At 37.0% G+C, this 14629-nt stretch overlaps 1 protein-coding gene across 1 annotated transcript in view; it reads right to left on the bottom strand.

Moving 5' to 3' along the window:
* Positions 1 to 4529: 4529 nt before the first annotated feature.
* LOC148951153 (uncharacterized) overlaps positions 4530 to 14629 on the bottom strand; it is a 212444-nt gene continuing 202344 nt past the window's right edge. Inside the window, exons 9-11 of the mRNA XM_089090162.1 lie at positions 9145 to 9344; positions 6683 to 7087; positions 4530 to 4722 (exon numbers count right to left, since the gene is read on the bottom strand). Coding sequence (XP_088946288.1) covers positions 4610 to 4722; positions 6683 to 7087; positions 9145 to 9344 — 718 coding nt within the window. The 3' untranslated portion in view covers positions 4530 to 4609. The remainder of the gene's footprint in view (positions 4723 to 6682; positions 7088 to 9144; positions 9345 to 14629) is intronic.

The raw sequence follows: 14629 nt of genomic DNA, 5'->3' as shown, positions 1-14629 counted from the left end.
AAATTTTCTCCGTTTTTGCTGCAAGTTTCTGCGTCATAACGGTTCAACGGCTGCGTTGAAATATTTATACTGATCCGTTGAAAATCGCATCCGTTATTTTAAATTGAAAGCATCGTAGAGGCATAAATTGCAAGTAACTGAGAAACTACAGATGTTACAGATAAGACTTATATTTTTATTAGGCACAGTTAGCCAAGGCTATTACAGGTTAGCCCTTTGAATATTTTTCTTGGCTTCTAGAATTTGATTTAGCCTATTCTTATGCATATGCTTTTTAAATATATCATAGTATATTAGCGCTTCAACGGGTGTAGTGAACCGTTTTTGTGTGGAAATTTTTGCGAATTTCCCACATCCGCTATCCGTGAGCCGCTTTTTCGTTAAAAAAATCGCACCAGTGGGAACCAAAGGTAATATTGAAACTTTAACACAGAAGAAACCCGGTGCATCCGATTTTTTAGGAAAGGTCACACTCACAGTTTTAGTTTAAGATGGATTGGCTTGAGACAATGTATGTTAATAACACATAAACTCAGAAAACATACACTGATGCATAATGATGATTTGCAAATTGAAGTAATACACTAAAGCGAAGTGAAGCCAACGCACTAGTCTAATATTGTCAATGAGAGACTACAAAATTGTATTAGATGTGATTGAATATATTTGATATAAGACACCTCAACCATATTGTTTTTTTTCAAACCAAAGAAACTATTAGCCAGGTTTTCTGTCAGAATTCTTTACACTTTACAATACAACAGTATTTCAACATTTTAACATGAATAAACACTCAAATTTTACCAAGAAATGCAAGGTTTTCGTAATGATCGCATTGAAACGTCCTTTGAGAAAAAGGTCATTAGTGCATACAAATTCACATGATAAAGACTCTTTTTTATCAAGTCTGCAACTTTCTATTAGCTCTCAGAAACATTACAGACCTGTCCATGAATTACCGAGTTGGTCGTCGTTTTCAAGAGGACTTGTAAATCGTCGTGAAATTGAGATTGGAAATACTTAGAAAAATCCATGCCGATGTTTGACTTAATTTAAATTGAACGTAATTCAAAGATATATTAGTCATTTGTAAAGAATCGGTGTCATATTAGCAAATTACAATACATGCTGGTATCCAAGTGTTATTTTCAAATTGTAAAACGCAACGAGTAGTGATCCTTCATAAGGATTACAGTAAATTCTCAAACTTCTTTGAAATTAGCAGTGTTCAACTTCAACAATTTTTTTTTTTATCAAAAATTGGTAAAAGCATATCATTGTTTGGGACGTTTTAGAATTTATCAAGATTTAAAAGATATTGAGACTTCGAAAAAAAAAGCACAGTCTGCCGTAAACGAAGTCTGGGCCAGCCACTTCTAGAAGCTGTTGAACAGATCTCCGCAAGACGATCCCCCGGAGATCCAAGCAACAACACTGTTTTCCTTAGACATCAGCACGGATCCGCCGTCATACACCGAAATTGTAGCAGCAGCAAAAAAGCTGAAAGATGGGAAGTCACCTGGCGAAGACAGGATATCCGTGGAAATGATCAAATTGACTGTTCTGACCTGCCTCAAGTTCTGGACAGCGCTGTTTGTAGTAATCTGGGCGACCGCCAAAATACCTTCAGATTGGAAACGCAGCACTCTTGTGAGGATCTTCAAGAAAGACGATGCGTCCTTCTCAGGCAACTGGCGAGGAATCTGCATACTTTTCATACCTAGCAAATTGCCGACGCATATTTTACTTTTGCCTGGTCACCGCTACTTTTTGGAATCGTCATTGATTACATACTCTGAAGCACAAGCACAGACGGAATCCAGCTGAATCCCAACATATGCCTCAGCGATGTAGACTTCGCTGACGACATCGCCGTCCTGGAGTCATGCAAGCGAAGACTCCAAGATCTCCTTGACAAAGTGAGGGAGAGGTAGCCAGGTTAGCCTGAAGATAAAAATGAGAAAAAAAAATGAATGGCTACCACAGACTCACCCCTTAGCATCACTTGCGGAAATCAAAACATAGAGCAAGTCGTCCGTTTCAAATACTTGGGAAGCATAATAGAAAACACCAAATCGACCACAAAAGAAGTGGTCACAAAGATTGGCCCAGCCTATGAGGCCTTCAATTAATTACGGAAAGTTTGGCGGTCCCAAAACTTCTCTATACGGCTAAAGCTACGACTCTTCAATAGCAATGTTTTGCCAGTGCTGCTTTACGCAGCCGAAACCTGGCACCAGAACCAAGAACAAGAGAGAAGAATACTTGCTTTCGAAAACACATTTCTTAGAAGAATTCTCAACATCCGTTGGCAGCAGAGAATAACAAACCAATGCATCCGCGACAACACGGGCCAGCCTCTTGTGACATATATCATAAGAGTTCACCAATGGAGATACCTTGGCCACGTATTAAGTATGGAAAATCTCCGACTACCAAATGCAGCGCTCCATTGGCAGCCATCGGGTCCACGCCGCAGAGGCAGATCCAGAAATCCCTTGCGTCGAACGTACCAGACAGATCTCCGTAACCTGCACTCATCAATCCAACCTCAGTGGGAGGACATACTGGCAGCAGCAAATCCGTGGGAAGATTGGGGGCTCTTTCTTGATGGCCTGGGTGCCTCTGGAGACACAGGCAGATCTAAGTTAATCGTTACTATCACTCCCTATGTTCGATGCATTGAAACTGATATCGTGGAACCGTTTTCTCCTCTAGCATGGATTTTTTATACATAAAGGGAAAAACCTAAAACTATAATAAGCGACCATGCTGCAGAATCATTTGAAAAAAAATCGAACAATCTACGGTTAAATTACTACTGACCGTCAACTCAAATCATATAATAAAGAAATCTTGAGCAATCCTTAATAGAAGTACCTAAGCTTCCTGTATAGAACCTGTTGAGGTTATTTTGCGGAGAATTTTTTGGTACTTTTGGCAGCTGGCATGAAGGTTACACATAACTATCGAGGTATTTCCCCTTCCACTAAGCGAAGATAGTAAGAGGAAATAAATAAGTTCTTGGCATACAAATGTAGCGTGTACATTATCTGGAAAAGCCATTTTTGGGTATTCACATATGTTTGATTCTCCACCTCCACACAAGTGAACAATATGGGGCTTCAGCAGTGGAAGAATTTTCGAGATGGAAGGATATCCGTCAGAAGCGAAACATATTATGAGCTTCTCGTAAAATGTAAGAAACATAATTGCATTTGGGAAAAAAAGCCACTCAATATCTGTGGGTATCACGTTTTCCAAAGATTGCCAGCACACTTGTTACTGGCGTTTTTTTTAATAATTTTGAGCATACAAAATCACGAGGAGGAAATCCTTTTCGGTGGTTGACATTCAGTTTGTTTCTTTGTACTAACATTGTGGATAGTTATCAAATACTGTTGCATGTAATTAGGACTTGTAATAAGCCACTTAAGGAAAATACCCTGATGGATAGTCTTCCTTCATCCCACTTTATTTAAAACGTCTCGTTTCTCAGTTGACCGCAAATTTTTAGATATTTTAAGGTCTTTTTTCTATGATCTTGATTGGTTTGATAATACGCACACTGTCATATATGATCTTGATTGGTTCCATTGACTAGTACACTGTAACTTTAGAGATGAATATGACACGTCTTGAAACAAAAAAGCTCAGTTGTAAAAAAAACACCAAAAACAAAAAAAACAAAAAAAAAACAAAAAAAAAAACAAAAAAAAACAAGAAGAACTGCAGAGCAATAAAACGGACAAACCCAAGTAGCATTCCCGTTGAAGACAGTACAATGTAGACTTGTTTTCCAAAAACCTTTTTCGTTCTCTCTTCCTTGCATTTATTTTCTCTGTGTTGTCTTTGTCCCAAAGAAGTTTATAAAATTAGTTTGATTGTCGTCATTCAACAAGGGTATGTGCTAAACTCAAGATTCACCAAAGAATAGAAACAAGATTGCTGATTAAATTACTTTATCGTGCACAAAATTTGAACTTCCTATAAAGCTATATCCATTTACCACCTTATTGACCATGGTTTTTTGAGTTATGCGGATACTATCCCTAATGCATCATGTCCATAAGGGTATAACAGTAATTTATGATAAAACAGGAGGAAGTAAAGGACACGGCACTAGACCGTTTAAGTCCAAACCGACTGTGCTGATCTCCGTTTCAAGGCCTTTCAGACAGGAAGGCCTTTCAGCCAGGAAGTTGGGGGCCAGCCATCCTTTGCTTTCATATACTCTTCCTGTTTACCTTCCCCAGATTTCTCCAGGTACCCGTTTCGAGCAGGGAGTTACGCCATCGACCCCCGTCCCAAACCAAATAACCGGCTACGCCAAGAATCGAACCCCAGCCCTTCGGACAAAGGATTCCAAATCTAGAGCGCCAACCACTAAACTAGGACTCGTCAGTAATTTATGAACGTATTACATTTCAGACAGCATAAGCATTTAGAGTAAAACTCACTCAGCTAGGGTATAGAAATACCTCAAACCTTCTTATATATTAATTTGAAAACAAGCCTAGAAAATCGATTAATCAAAACTTCATATTCAAAAATTCACATAAAAAGTTACAATCAGAAGCAGTAGAGCCATAGCATTGGCGGTCATTGTTTACTGAATTTTGGTATAGTGTTTTGGTAAAACATTTTTCTCCAATATGCGTAAAATTCGGTTCTGAAGCTCAGCAACTGCAGGAGTGAGAGGACCACCAGGGATAAGAGAAGCTGAAAAGAGAGATTCAAGTCATTTTCACCCAGTTTCACGTACTACACTTTTTACCGCAAATTTAAAGTTCCCGTTGTCTTACTACATGTGAAGAAATCATCCTACAATTCAAAATTAGTATTTTAGAGCTATATTGTTTTAAATACAATTTCAAACTGAATCTGCCATGGCAGTTTCTAGACTCTAATTATTTCTTACTTCATTTGCCTCACAGAACTCTAGACCCCAGGTTTCAAAGAAATAAGAAAATACTGAAAGTACTAGATTCAATTTTTAACAAAGACCACAGCAAGGTTTAGGCAAGGGTTAGGACAGTTATTTTATTTAATTTCAAATTTAATTGATTACAATTAAGTTTGTAACTAAATAGGCCAAGTTCGTTAAATTTTTCAAGTTACAAATTTTGTTAAGTTTGTAATTAAATGATACAAAATTGATTACAATTAAATAAGTGACTTGAATCCACAAATTTAGGAAATTATTTTTAATGAAATTTATTTTCCGAAAAAGAACCTAGAATAAGTGTCGTTATGCGTTAAGCCGTAGCCAGCTGGTGGGGATCATGTCGAGTAAGATAAAAACTAGTCTTGGTTTGTAGCGGTCGTTTAGATACAGAGAAGGAGCTATCCCCGGTTCTTTTGTTTTCAAAAACCCCTCAAACATGATATTAATTGGAGATAAATGGTACAGTGTTGAAATTATTATTTTCAAAAATCTTAACCGAAGGTTTACTTAAAGCTCCCTATATTAAAAATCAAGAAAAGTCTCATTTGCATTGGAAGCACTGATATTCTCCCTGCTTACCGTTTTCTCAGGGGAAAACGCCGGAAAATGAACTGTGATTCGAGATCCTTCTTCCCTACCTGTTTCACATCCATATAAAGTGGACGGTCATAGATAGACGAGCAAGGGCTCATGTACCTTTTTGTAAATCGGCACTAATGGCATTACTATGGCTTTAACCTACAAATTCTGGCTAAAATTGGGCATCCAGTACCTAAACCGGTCAGGAATCAATATATATGTGTCGCTAATTTTCGTTCATCTATGTTATTGATTTCTGATGTCCTAGCATAACAGTTTTAGGAGCCAAGTCGTCACCTCACTGGTCCCCTATATAAATAGAGATACTGTCAAACCATTTAAATATTTATTGATTGTCTTAAGTACCGAAATTAGCAATCGCATCCCAATTCTATATATTTAGAAATTTCCAGGGCAACAAAACTGGCAAGATGCTACCAAAATTTAAGATAAAAAAAGACTTGACCCGGGTATCCGTAAATAGGGTTGTATATAGGCCTATATAAGGTAGATGAGCCTTTATTCTTTGTATTCTTTTCGGTGGGTAAGTATTTTTATTTTCTATCGTTTAAGCTGAAATTTCATCGGTGAATGTTTATGTTACGCACGTCATTACATTTTTGAAAAAAAAAAAATGTTCAGTGGGAAAAGAATAGTAATCTTTTATATTATTGTATCTGAACAATGTTAATATCGAAAAAGGGACATACATTACGATCAATTTTGACTTAAAGTTTTAGGAGAATGTTTCCCAAGAAGTACCACAAATCTAACACAGAACATTTCCTTATATTTCAAACACTTAAAAATTTTAAAATATTGCGTTTTTCGTTCCTAGAACATGAATCGAAAAATGATGGTTGCGTCTGACACTGGAGCCATGATTATTCCTTTTCTAAAGGTCTTTTCATGTGGTTGAGAGGAAACATTTATGTACAAGCCAAGGGTACATCCAGGATTTTTTTTTTGTTCGGGGGGGGGGGGACTACAAAAAGGACTTTTAAAACACATCGAACATTTATTTATATGGTTTTCTTATTGTGTTTTTAAAAGTCGGACAAAAATTTCGGAAGGGGGGGGGGGTTCAGACTCTGAAGTCCCTCCTACCTGGATATGGCTTTGGTACGAGCTTAGAAAATAACTATGAAACAAAACCTGGCAGAGGAAGTCCAAGAAGCTCATAAATTTTAGCAGGATTATCATTGTACTTTTGCTTTATCGAAGACTCCCTTTTTCTAAGGGCGTACATAATGATTTTGTCACAGTCAGCAATTGTCAGTGGATCTTTCACAAGGAAACGGTTTAGCAGTATTTTCATGTCTGATGAATCACCTACACCACTTGCATTACTGGTCTTTTCTGGTGCTTTCGGATTCTCAGTAAAATTTTCATTGCTGGTTGACAGTCCATTTCTAGATTCTTCAGGACGAGAACTTGTGGTTTTGTTAGATGATTGAAGTAATTCATGGAACGGGGCTTGAGAGGCACCTTCAGAAGCATCTTTCTTTCTGCAAGCGTTAGCAATGAACTGGATGCCATGTTTTACTTGGATTGTCAAAGCTTTAAAATAAGAAAAAAATTACCAATAGAAAGGTTTGACATTAAGGTAGAGGTTAGAGCAAAACAAAATAAAGAATAGTAATGTTTCCTTAGTCTGTATTGCTGCAACTTTGCAATGAAGGGACAGCTTTAAAAAAGATCGTCCGATTTTATAAGTACAAAATAATCTTAGTTTTCAATTTGATCGTTCAGTTCTTATAGCTGTGAGATTAAGAATCGCTGTTTATTTTCAGTAATTTTCCCTATTTACTTTTGTAATATGTTACCTTCACTTTCACATACGAAACTACATTGTCAATTTTTTTCTTTTTGATAGCTGAACCATAAAAAATCTGAGTAGCGAGAGAAAGTGCTGAAAAATGATTTTTTTTTCTTCTGATTATGATATTTTAAAAGTCTCTGAAGGATTTTCCTTTTAGGTTTTATCATTCAACTTAATTTTGGTTTCTTTTGGTTATCAGATTCGGTACTAGTCTACTATATAAAACACACTCGAGAAGTGAAGTTTGGTGAATGCTAATAAAATAATACCAAATATGATGAAACTACAATGCTTTAGCAAGAAAATTATGAAAACTACAAAAAAGAATTATGGCACGAGCATGTGCCCAGAGCACGTAACCTAAAATAATCTAACCTAACCAAAATACCAACTAAATATTTAATTAAAAAAGCTACAATGTGGTTTCTGAACGAGCCGAAGGTTATTGTCTGGTATAGACAGCGTGAAAAACCAGGTATTCTTAATACAAGTTCTCGAGTGTGTTTTATATTTTAGACAAGTACCTCAGGTTCTAGTAACCTTTCCATATTTGATTTTTTGATAGTTATATCTATCTCTGTTTTTTTCAGTAGCACATTCTACGAAATAACGTAAAAAAAACAAACAAAACAACAATAGAATTTTATGTGTCTAATATTCCTCAGATAGATCTTAGAAGGCAGAATTTCTTCAGCCCGATTCCGCTCTGTGTAGTAATGGCTGAAAATCTCTAGGCCATGCCCTTGAGTGTATATTCTGGAAATCATGACATCCTCATCAGTTACGTGTTAACGGCTCCCCTAAAGGTCCATGAGCATAAACTTGTATTAATTTACGAGACATGATATGATGTTAAAAAATTTGTCAGTTTTCAAATTAGGGCAATCCTTTGCAAAATATTCAAATGAGATGTTGCTTTACTCCATTTCATTGTAATTTGTAAACTTATAACACTATCTTTGTAAAGTATTTAACACTAGCTTTTTTTTTAACAGTCGTGCATTTTTTACAATTCTTCCGTAATGATTTGAGTCAGAGTTATTTTCTCGAAATTTTTAACTTTTCTTAAATTCAAATCCAGAGCTTGAATTCTTGTTCTTCGGATTGTATAGGTCTAAGTTTCTCCAATTCTTGAGTATTTTCTATTATCCCTATTCTTATTCTAGGTTCTATCTTTGAATTCAACAGGCTCTGTGTTTTCTAACTTTGAATGTTGTTTATCCATTTCCATTCAAGAGTAAAGTCTATTGCCTCCTTAGCTTTCATAACAAAGATGAAAACACAAAAATTGAAATACGATTTTGCAGTAAATACGACCACATAGTAAGTATGAGAAAAAAGTTTTGTCATGCTGAATATTTTTATGCTTTTCTTAATCGTCTCCTTAGCAACTAGACTGGGGTAAACTGATGGACTTGAATAATACTTTTTTTTTTGGGGGGGGGGGAGCGGGGTTAGGAGAACTTTTTATAGTCTTATCAGTTATTGTTCAGCATTATAGAAGAGCTTGACCAAAATTTGGGCATGAGAGATATGTAAGGCACTAGAATTCCGCTATTGATGCCTAACTACCCCCTTCCCTCCAAAAATAACAAAATAAAAAATAAATATGAAATTTTCGTATGCTAAAGCATACGAAAATTTCTTATGGACTATTCATAATATTTAGCCACTCCCACTGAACTATTAAAATTTTCAAATTCTTCGTCATATATCCGGATATTGGCGCACACAATGCGTGAAATTCCTATTAGTACAGGAGAATCCTATCGATGGAAATAGCTTAGTTGCTTACCTGATTTATCCCCCTTGAGAATTTGTATATTCATAGAACGTGTTTCAACATGGTAGCTCCCCAAATACACGGCGATCCTGAAGTTCTGCAGCGCGGCGTTTTCAAGAGTGATAGTCAGATGAGCAGAATAATTTAAAAACAGTTTCTCAGCTCTGATACCAAGTTTGGATAGCTGGGACTCGATCTGATCAACGAAATCCCTATAAGAAAAGTTCAAATTCAATTGAATATAACGCATTATGAGCAATGCTCAAAATATGCTTATATCTAAGTGCAATTAAAGGAATGTCTGAAATAAGTGCAAAGACCCATCTATAAAAGGTCAGAATAAAACAATTGCATCATTTCAGGTTATTTCAGATTTATTGAACGAACCGATCCCACCATGCTCCTATTGTCCAAGAAAAAGAAACAACTGACAATAACCACAAGTCTAACACACTAACTAGCGCTAATAACTCAGACTTGCCATTTTATCAGATGCGGGGGGACTCGTGCTAGGCTTCTCAAGATCGAAGCTCAGGAATCTTTTTCAAGCCATTAATTTACATTAGCTATGAACGAAAAATGAAATAAAACATAATTTCACTAAGACTAGAAAATTTCAATGAAAAACAGAAGCCACAATTTGTGAATTTGTCAAAAAAAAACTATTGAGCTCTACTTTTACCTCTTCTATCAACAGAATAAAGGACAGCCAATGAAGAGACGTCTCCAAGTTGGTGAAATTTTACCCTTTAATTGACCTTACCAGACGTCATAGATCAAGTAGATCAAATTAGATCAATTAGATCATACAATTCATTGCTGTTTTCTAGAGCTACGTGAAGAGCAAGGTCTACACAGACACAGAGCGGCACCCCTAAGACCCATGTAATCGGGTTTAGGATGCCGTTGGTAAGATTTCTCAGGATACGTTAAAATAGGCCTAGATGGAAATCAATTACTGCCTTGATGTTTGAGCATCGTCAAAGGGGCTTTTCAAACCATCCACAATTTGGAACATTTCATTGTAGATATATATTATATTCACGTTCCATTTCCACCTCACTGGTCACTAGATTATAGCAAAACCCTTAATGAAACGTTTCTAAGAGGCTGATTAGAACGAAGTTCATACACTCTCTGTCTCTTTCTCAATTGACCAGTTAGATGACATAATCAGCTAACCCCTGACAAAAGAAAAAAATCCTCAAATTCTTGCTGGAATACATACTGCCATAATGTCAGGGAAAAACGGCGCACCATCAAAGCCTTCAAAAAAGCCCTTTTTCTTAAACATAAACTGAAAAGTAGTTGCGGTCGGAAAGCTCAAATGGCTTACATTCAAAGCAAAAATGTCGGCGTGGCGTTTTTTTATGTCCAAGGCTAGCAGAGATATTCCACCTTCAAGGATTCTTGAATTCCCGAATAGAATTAATGATAAAAGTCAAAATAAAAATCCTTTACGATACCTCTGTACATTCGACAACATAAAACTTGAATCTAGCAAAGCCAAACCAGAATTCCTTACTAACAGCGTTGAAAAAAGATTAATACTGGTGCAGGGCTATACGCTTCAATAATCCGAGAAGATCGAATACCGGATCAAACTTTGGCACTCTTTGGAAATAGTGACTTGCATGACCCCTTCCTAATTAATAGAGTTGCACCTTGGGATCAGGGGGGAAATTTTCCATGGGGCAGGGGGAAACTGCCCCTACAAGACCTTGATTTACCCCCACCCCGGCTCCAGTTTGCCCCCATTCTGATATTTAGTTTCTTCAAAAATCTTGTCAAAATTAAGATAAGCCTACTTAATTCAGGCATCCAAAAAAACGAGTCAGTTTTCTTTAGTATACCTTTACCTGTTTGGTACTATATGGCTCATTTTTCAGTTTTCACTATCATTTTCACTTGATTTGTAAAAATTGGCAGCAACTTTGCCCCCCTTCCTCTCAGGATTTGATGAAATTATGCCACTGCTTGGGATTGCTGAACAAGTCCCTAGAAACGCCATCGGCTCCGATAAAATTCGCCTATATTGGCTCTTTTCCCTCCCAAATGAATTTAAAAATTTTTTCTTAGATATGTGCAACGACTACTGGCTCAATAAAAATTTCGATACACCTTGAAAGCATCTGTCATTGTCCTTGCACTGGAACAAGGAAAATCCAATGACGATACATCATCACAGCTCCCCATTAAACTACTCCTGGTTTTCGGCAAATTTTGGGAAATGCAATTTATGACTCGGTCAGAAAGTCCCAGGAAAAAAAAAAACTCTCCAAGACACAATACGGATTCCGTCCATTTCATACAGTCAAATGGCCTGATCCTTGGGGCAGCGTTCCATGACTTCCAACAAGCTTACGACAACGTAGATGACAAATTTTGAAGCAAGACACTGGCTAGCATGAGATTTCCAGGTAAAACTATTAACCTCCTGCTTCACACACAGAAACATACACTACATCTTTTAAATCATAATTATTTAGTGGTTCATAATCCCTAATTACTCAATTATTAATTATTTTATCTTTAAGATCGCAATATACCTGTCCTAAACTGAAGGGATTAACTTAAAAAAATTGGATAGATTTTCCCATTTTTTTTATTATCGCTTTTTTAAATTGGTATTTAGGAAGTTCAGGACTAGCTAGCTAGGAATGTAAAGATAATTAAATAAAAGAAAAAGAAAAGTTTCTCAAATGAAAGAAAAGAGTGACATTACAACTCAGGACAAGAAGAAATTATTCTAGGGATGAAAGGGGCTGTCACTCCCTCAAAATCATCTCTTTACGTTCGAATTTAGCAACTACTTAACTGAAAGCATATTAGAGTGAAAAAAATGTAGCGTTAGTTCTTGCAATCGCTTTATTTACCGAATGGGATTCTCGAGGTACAACGAAAAAATAAATGAGCTCTTCAACACATTGCTTTAGTATTTAAGCATTCTTTCTTGAAGCATTGGTGAAAAATTCAAACTTTAGCGTAGAGAATGGGGGTTAAGAGTATGGCAGCCCCCTTATACACAAGGTAATTTCTGTCCATTTATTATAGTCCTAATGTTGCTTCTTGAAACTAAATAAAGGGGTAAGGATCCAGAGGATTTTTCAACTTCAAGAGCTATGTCAATGTAATTTTCGTGTTCAGTAAGTCTTTTCTGGAACTGCTAGTGAGCGTGACCAATGCAAAAGCAATTAAGAGGACGGAACGCTAAGAACGTCATTCTTTAAATATTTGCGTGTATCATCTTTTCTAGCATCAAGAAAGTCAATCAAGATTCCAAAGACTTACAGCAAGTCATGCTAGTGTATTTCGAAAATTCTCTTTCAATTTTTAATTCAGAATTGGTATATACCGCAAAATGGTGAAACTAGAAAACAGAAAAACTAGGATATTTACTGTGACCTCTCACCAATATAAAACAAACTCTTCGCCTTAACAATAAGGATTCGGGACCCCTCCATCCTACCAAGGTCAGACCATGCTCGAGTCATTAAAAGGTACAACTTTCAATTATAACTAGAAGCCTGAAAGTAGCAAAACTAGGTCATTAGCTGTTGAATCTCATCAATTTTGGCTGAGGTTAAACAGGCTCTCTTGATAGATGTTTTGTCACTCATAACAAAAACTCAGGACACCCTCCCTCCTGCCGAGATCGGATCACAAAAAGGTACAATTTAAAATAGCTGCTTTCACTTACCACTGAATTTTGTTGAAAACTGGCAATCTCTTCAGGTAGGTATCCTGACTACAAAAATCTATCCCAACTCCCTCTTATTACCCAAAGAGGTAAGATCAGCTCTAGACCCTCAAGAAGCACAAGTAGGAGACTATCCTTATTTTATGATAAATTTCATTTTATTTGAAATCCCAGTCTGATAGAGGGCATCAGGATGAGAATGTAAGACTCCCCTCCCCACCTCTATCACAAAGGTTGGTCCAGACACGGATTAATAAAGGTAAAACTATTGAATTTATGTATTTTTAATTTCCAGTAAATATACTTGAGATATGACAGTCCCTCTCTCAGATATTCCGATGAGAAAAAAGTAGCAGCCTCTTCTTTGCAGGGGTACGATTGAATCTTGATCCCAAAAAAACAACAGTTATGACACTTACTCTTAATGAGGAAAAAGTAGCAGCCTCTTCTTTGCAGGGGTACGATTGCATCTTGATCCCAAGAAAACAACAATTCACTTAAGCTTAACGAGAAAAAAGCAGCAGCCTCTTCTTTGCAGGGGTACGATTGCATCTTGATCCCAAGAAAACAACAGTTAGGACACTTACTCTTAATGAGAAAAAACTAGCAGCCTTTTCTTTGCAGGGGTAAGATTGCATCTTTATCCCAGGAAAACACCAGTTAGGCAGTGGCGGATCCAGGGAGGGGGCGAGGGGGGCGCGCGTACCCCTAACGAAGTTTAACGTACTGTAATTTTCTTAATTAATGGAATTTTGAGTTAATTGAACTTGCTCCTAACGCAAGTTTATCGGATCAACCTATTTTGCACCCCCCCCTAAAAAAACCCTAAAAAAACTTAGGAAACTTACTCTTAATGAGAAAAAAGTAGCCGCCTCTTCTTTGAAGGGGTACGATTACATCTTGATCCCAAGAAAACAACAGTTAGGACACTTACTCTTAACGAGAAAAAAGTAGCAGCCTCTTCTTTGCAGGAGTACGATTGCATCTTGATCCCAAGAAAACAACAGTTAGGATACTTACTCTTACTTCTCAATAACTTTGGTTATAATCTGACATCTCCATCTGGTACAAGTGCTGATGACAAGAATTTAGTGACTCTGTTCAAAAAGGTCCCTAATGCTAAAACAGGACCAAACTCCGAGAGTAGACAGTTAGGACATTAGTTCTTATTCTCAGCTGATTTGGTTGAGATTCAACAGTCACTTCTAATAGATATCTTGACTAGAAGAAATTAGGGTTACCCTTCCTCCTTCCCCGCAAAGGTCGAATAGGTCCAGAAATTAAAATAACAGAGCTATCACAGCAAATTTGGTTTCTGATTAAGTTTGGCTGAAATCTGACAAACCCTTCTAGGAGTATGAATAAATTATCATAGTTATTCTGAGGATATTGATCAAGGAGGTCCTTTCCGTCCCCCAGAGAAATGAGGTCAGGCGCTGACACTGAAAACGGATAAATAGGACCACTGAGGAGCCCTCTCCTTCCATGTAGGCTGGATCAGGCCCAAAATCACGAAGGACAAAACTATGACTGATAAAATAGCGTCAAGCCAATTTTAGTGCAGCTGAATTTTAACAGCTGAGGTAGAGATTATCATGCCAAAGATTTCGGGAACTCCAACCGAGAAATGAAACTGATATACAACCAAAAAAAAAACGAATAGGACAGTAGTATTGATACAATGGAAGGTACGAGGGTGGTACCCATATAGCTATAACGCTAGAGAGCGGGGTGTCTTCCATATAGCTATAACAGTTTCAAGCGGACAGTACTCCCGCCATACAAGCGGACAGTGCA

Source organism: Artemia sp. Qi Xiang Cuo, chromosome 6 (assembly GCF_049724085.1).
Source record: "Artemia sp. Qi Xiang Cuo chromosome 6, ASM4972408v1, whole genome shotgun sequence".
In the NCBI taxonomy this organism is placed as follows: Eukaryota; Metazoa; Arthropoda; class Branchiopoda; order Anostraca; family Artemiidae; genus Artemia; species Artemia sp. Qi Xiang Cuo.
The sequence above is the reverse complement of the archived record's forward strand: the minus strand, read 5'-3'. Positions and strand labels throughout refer to the sequence as shown.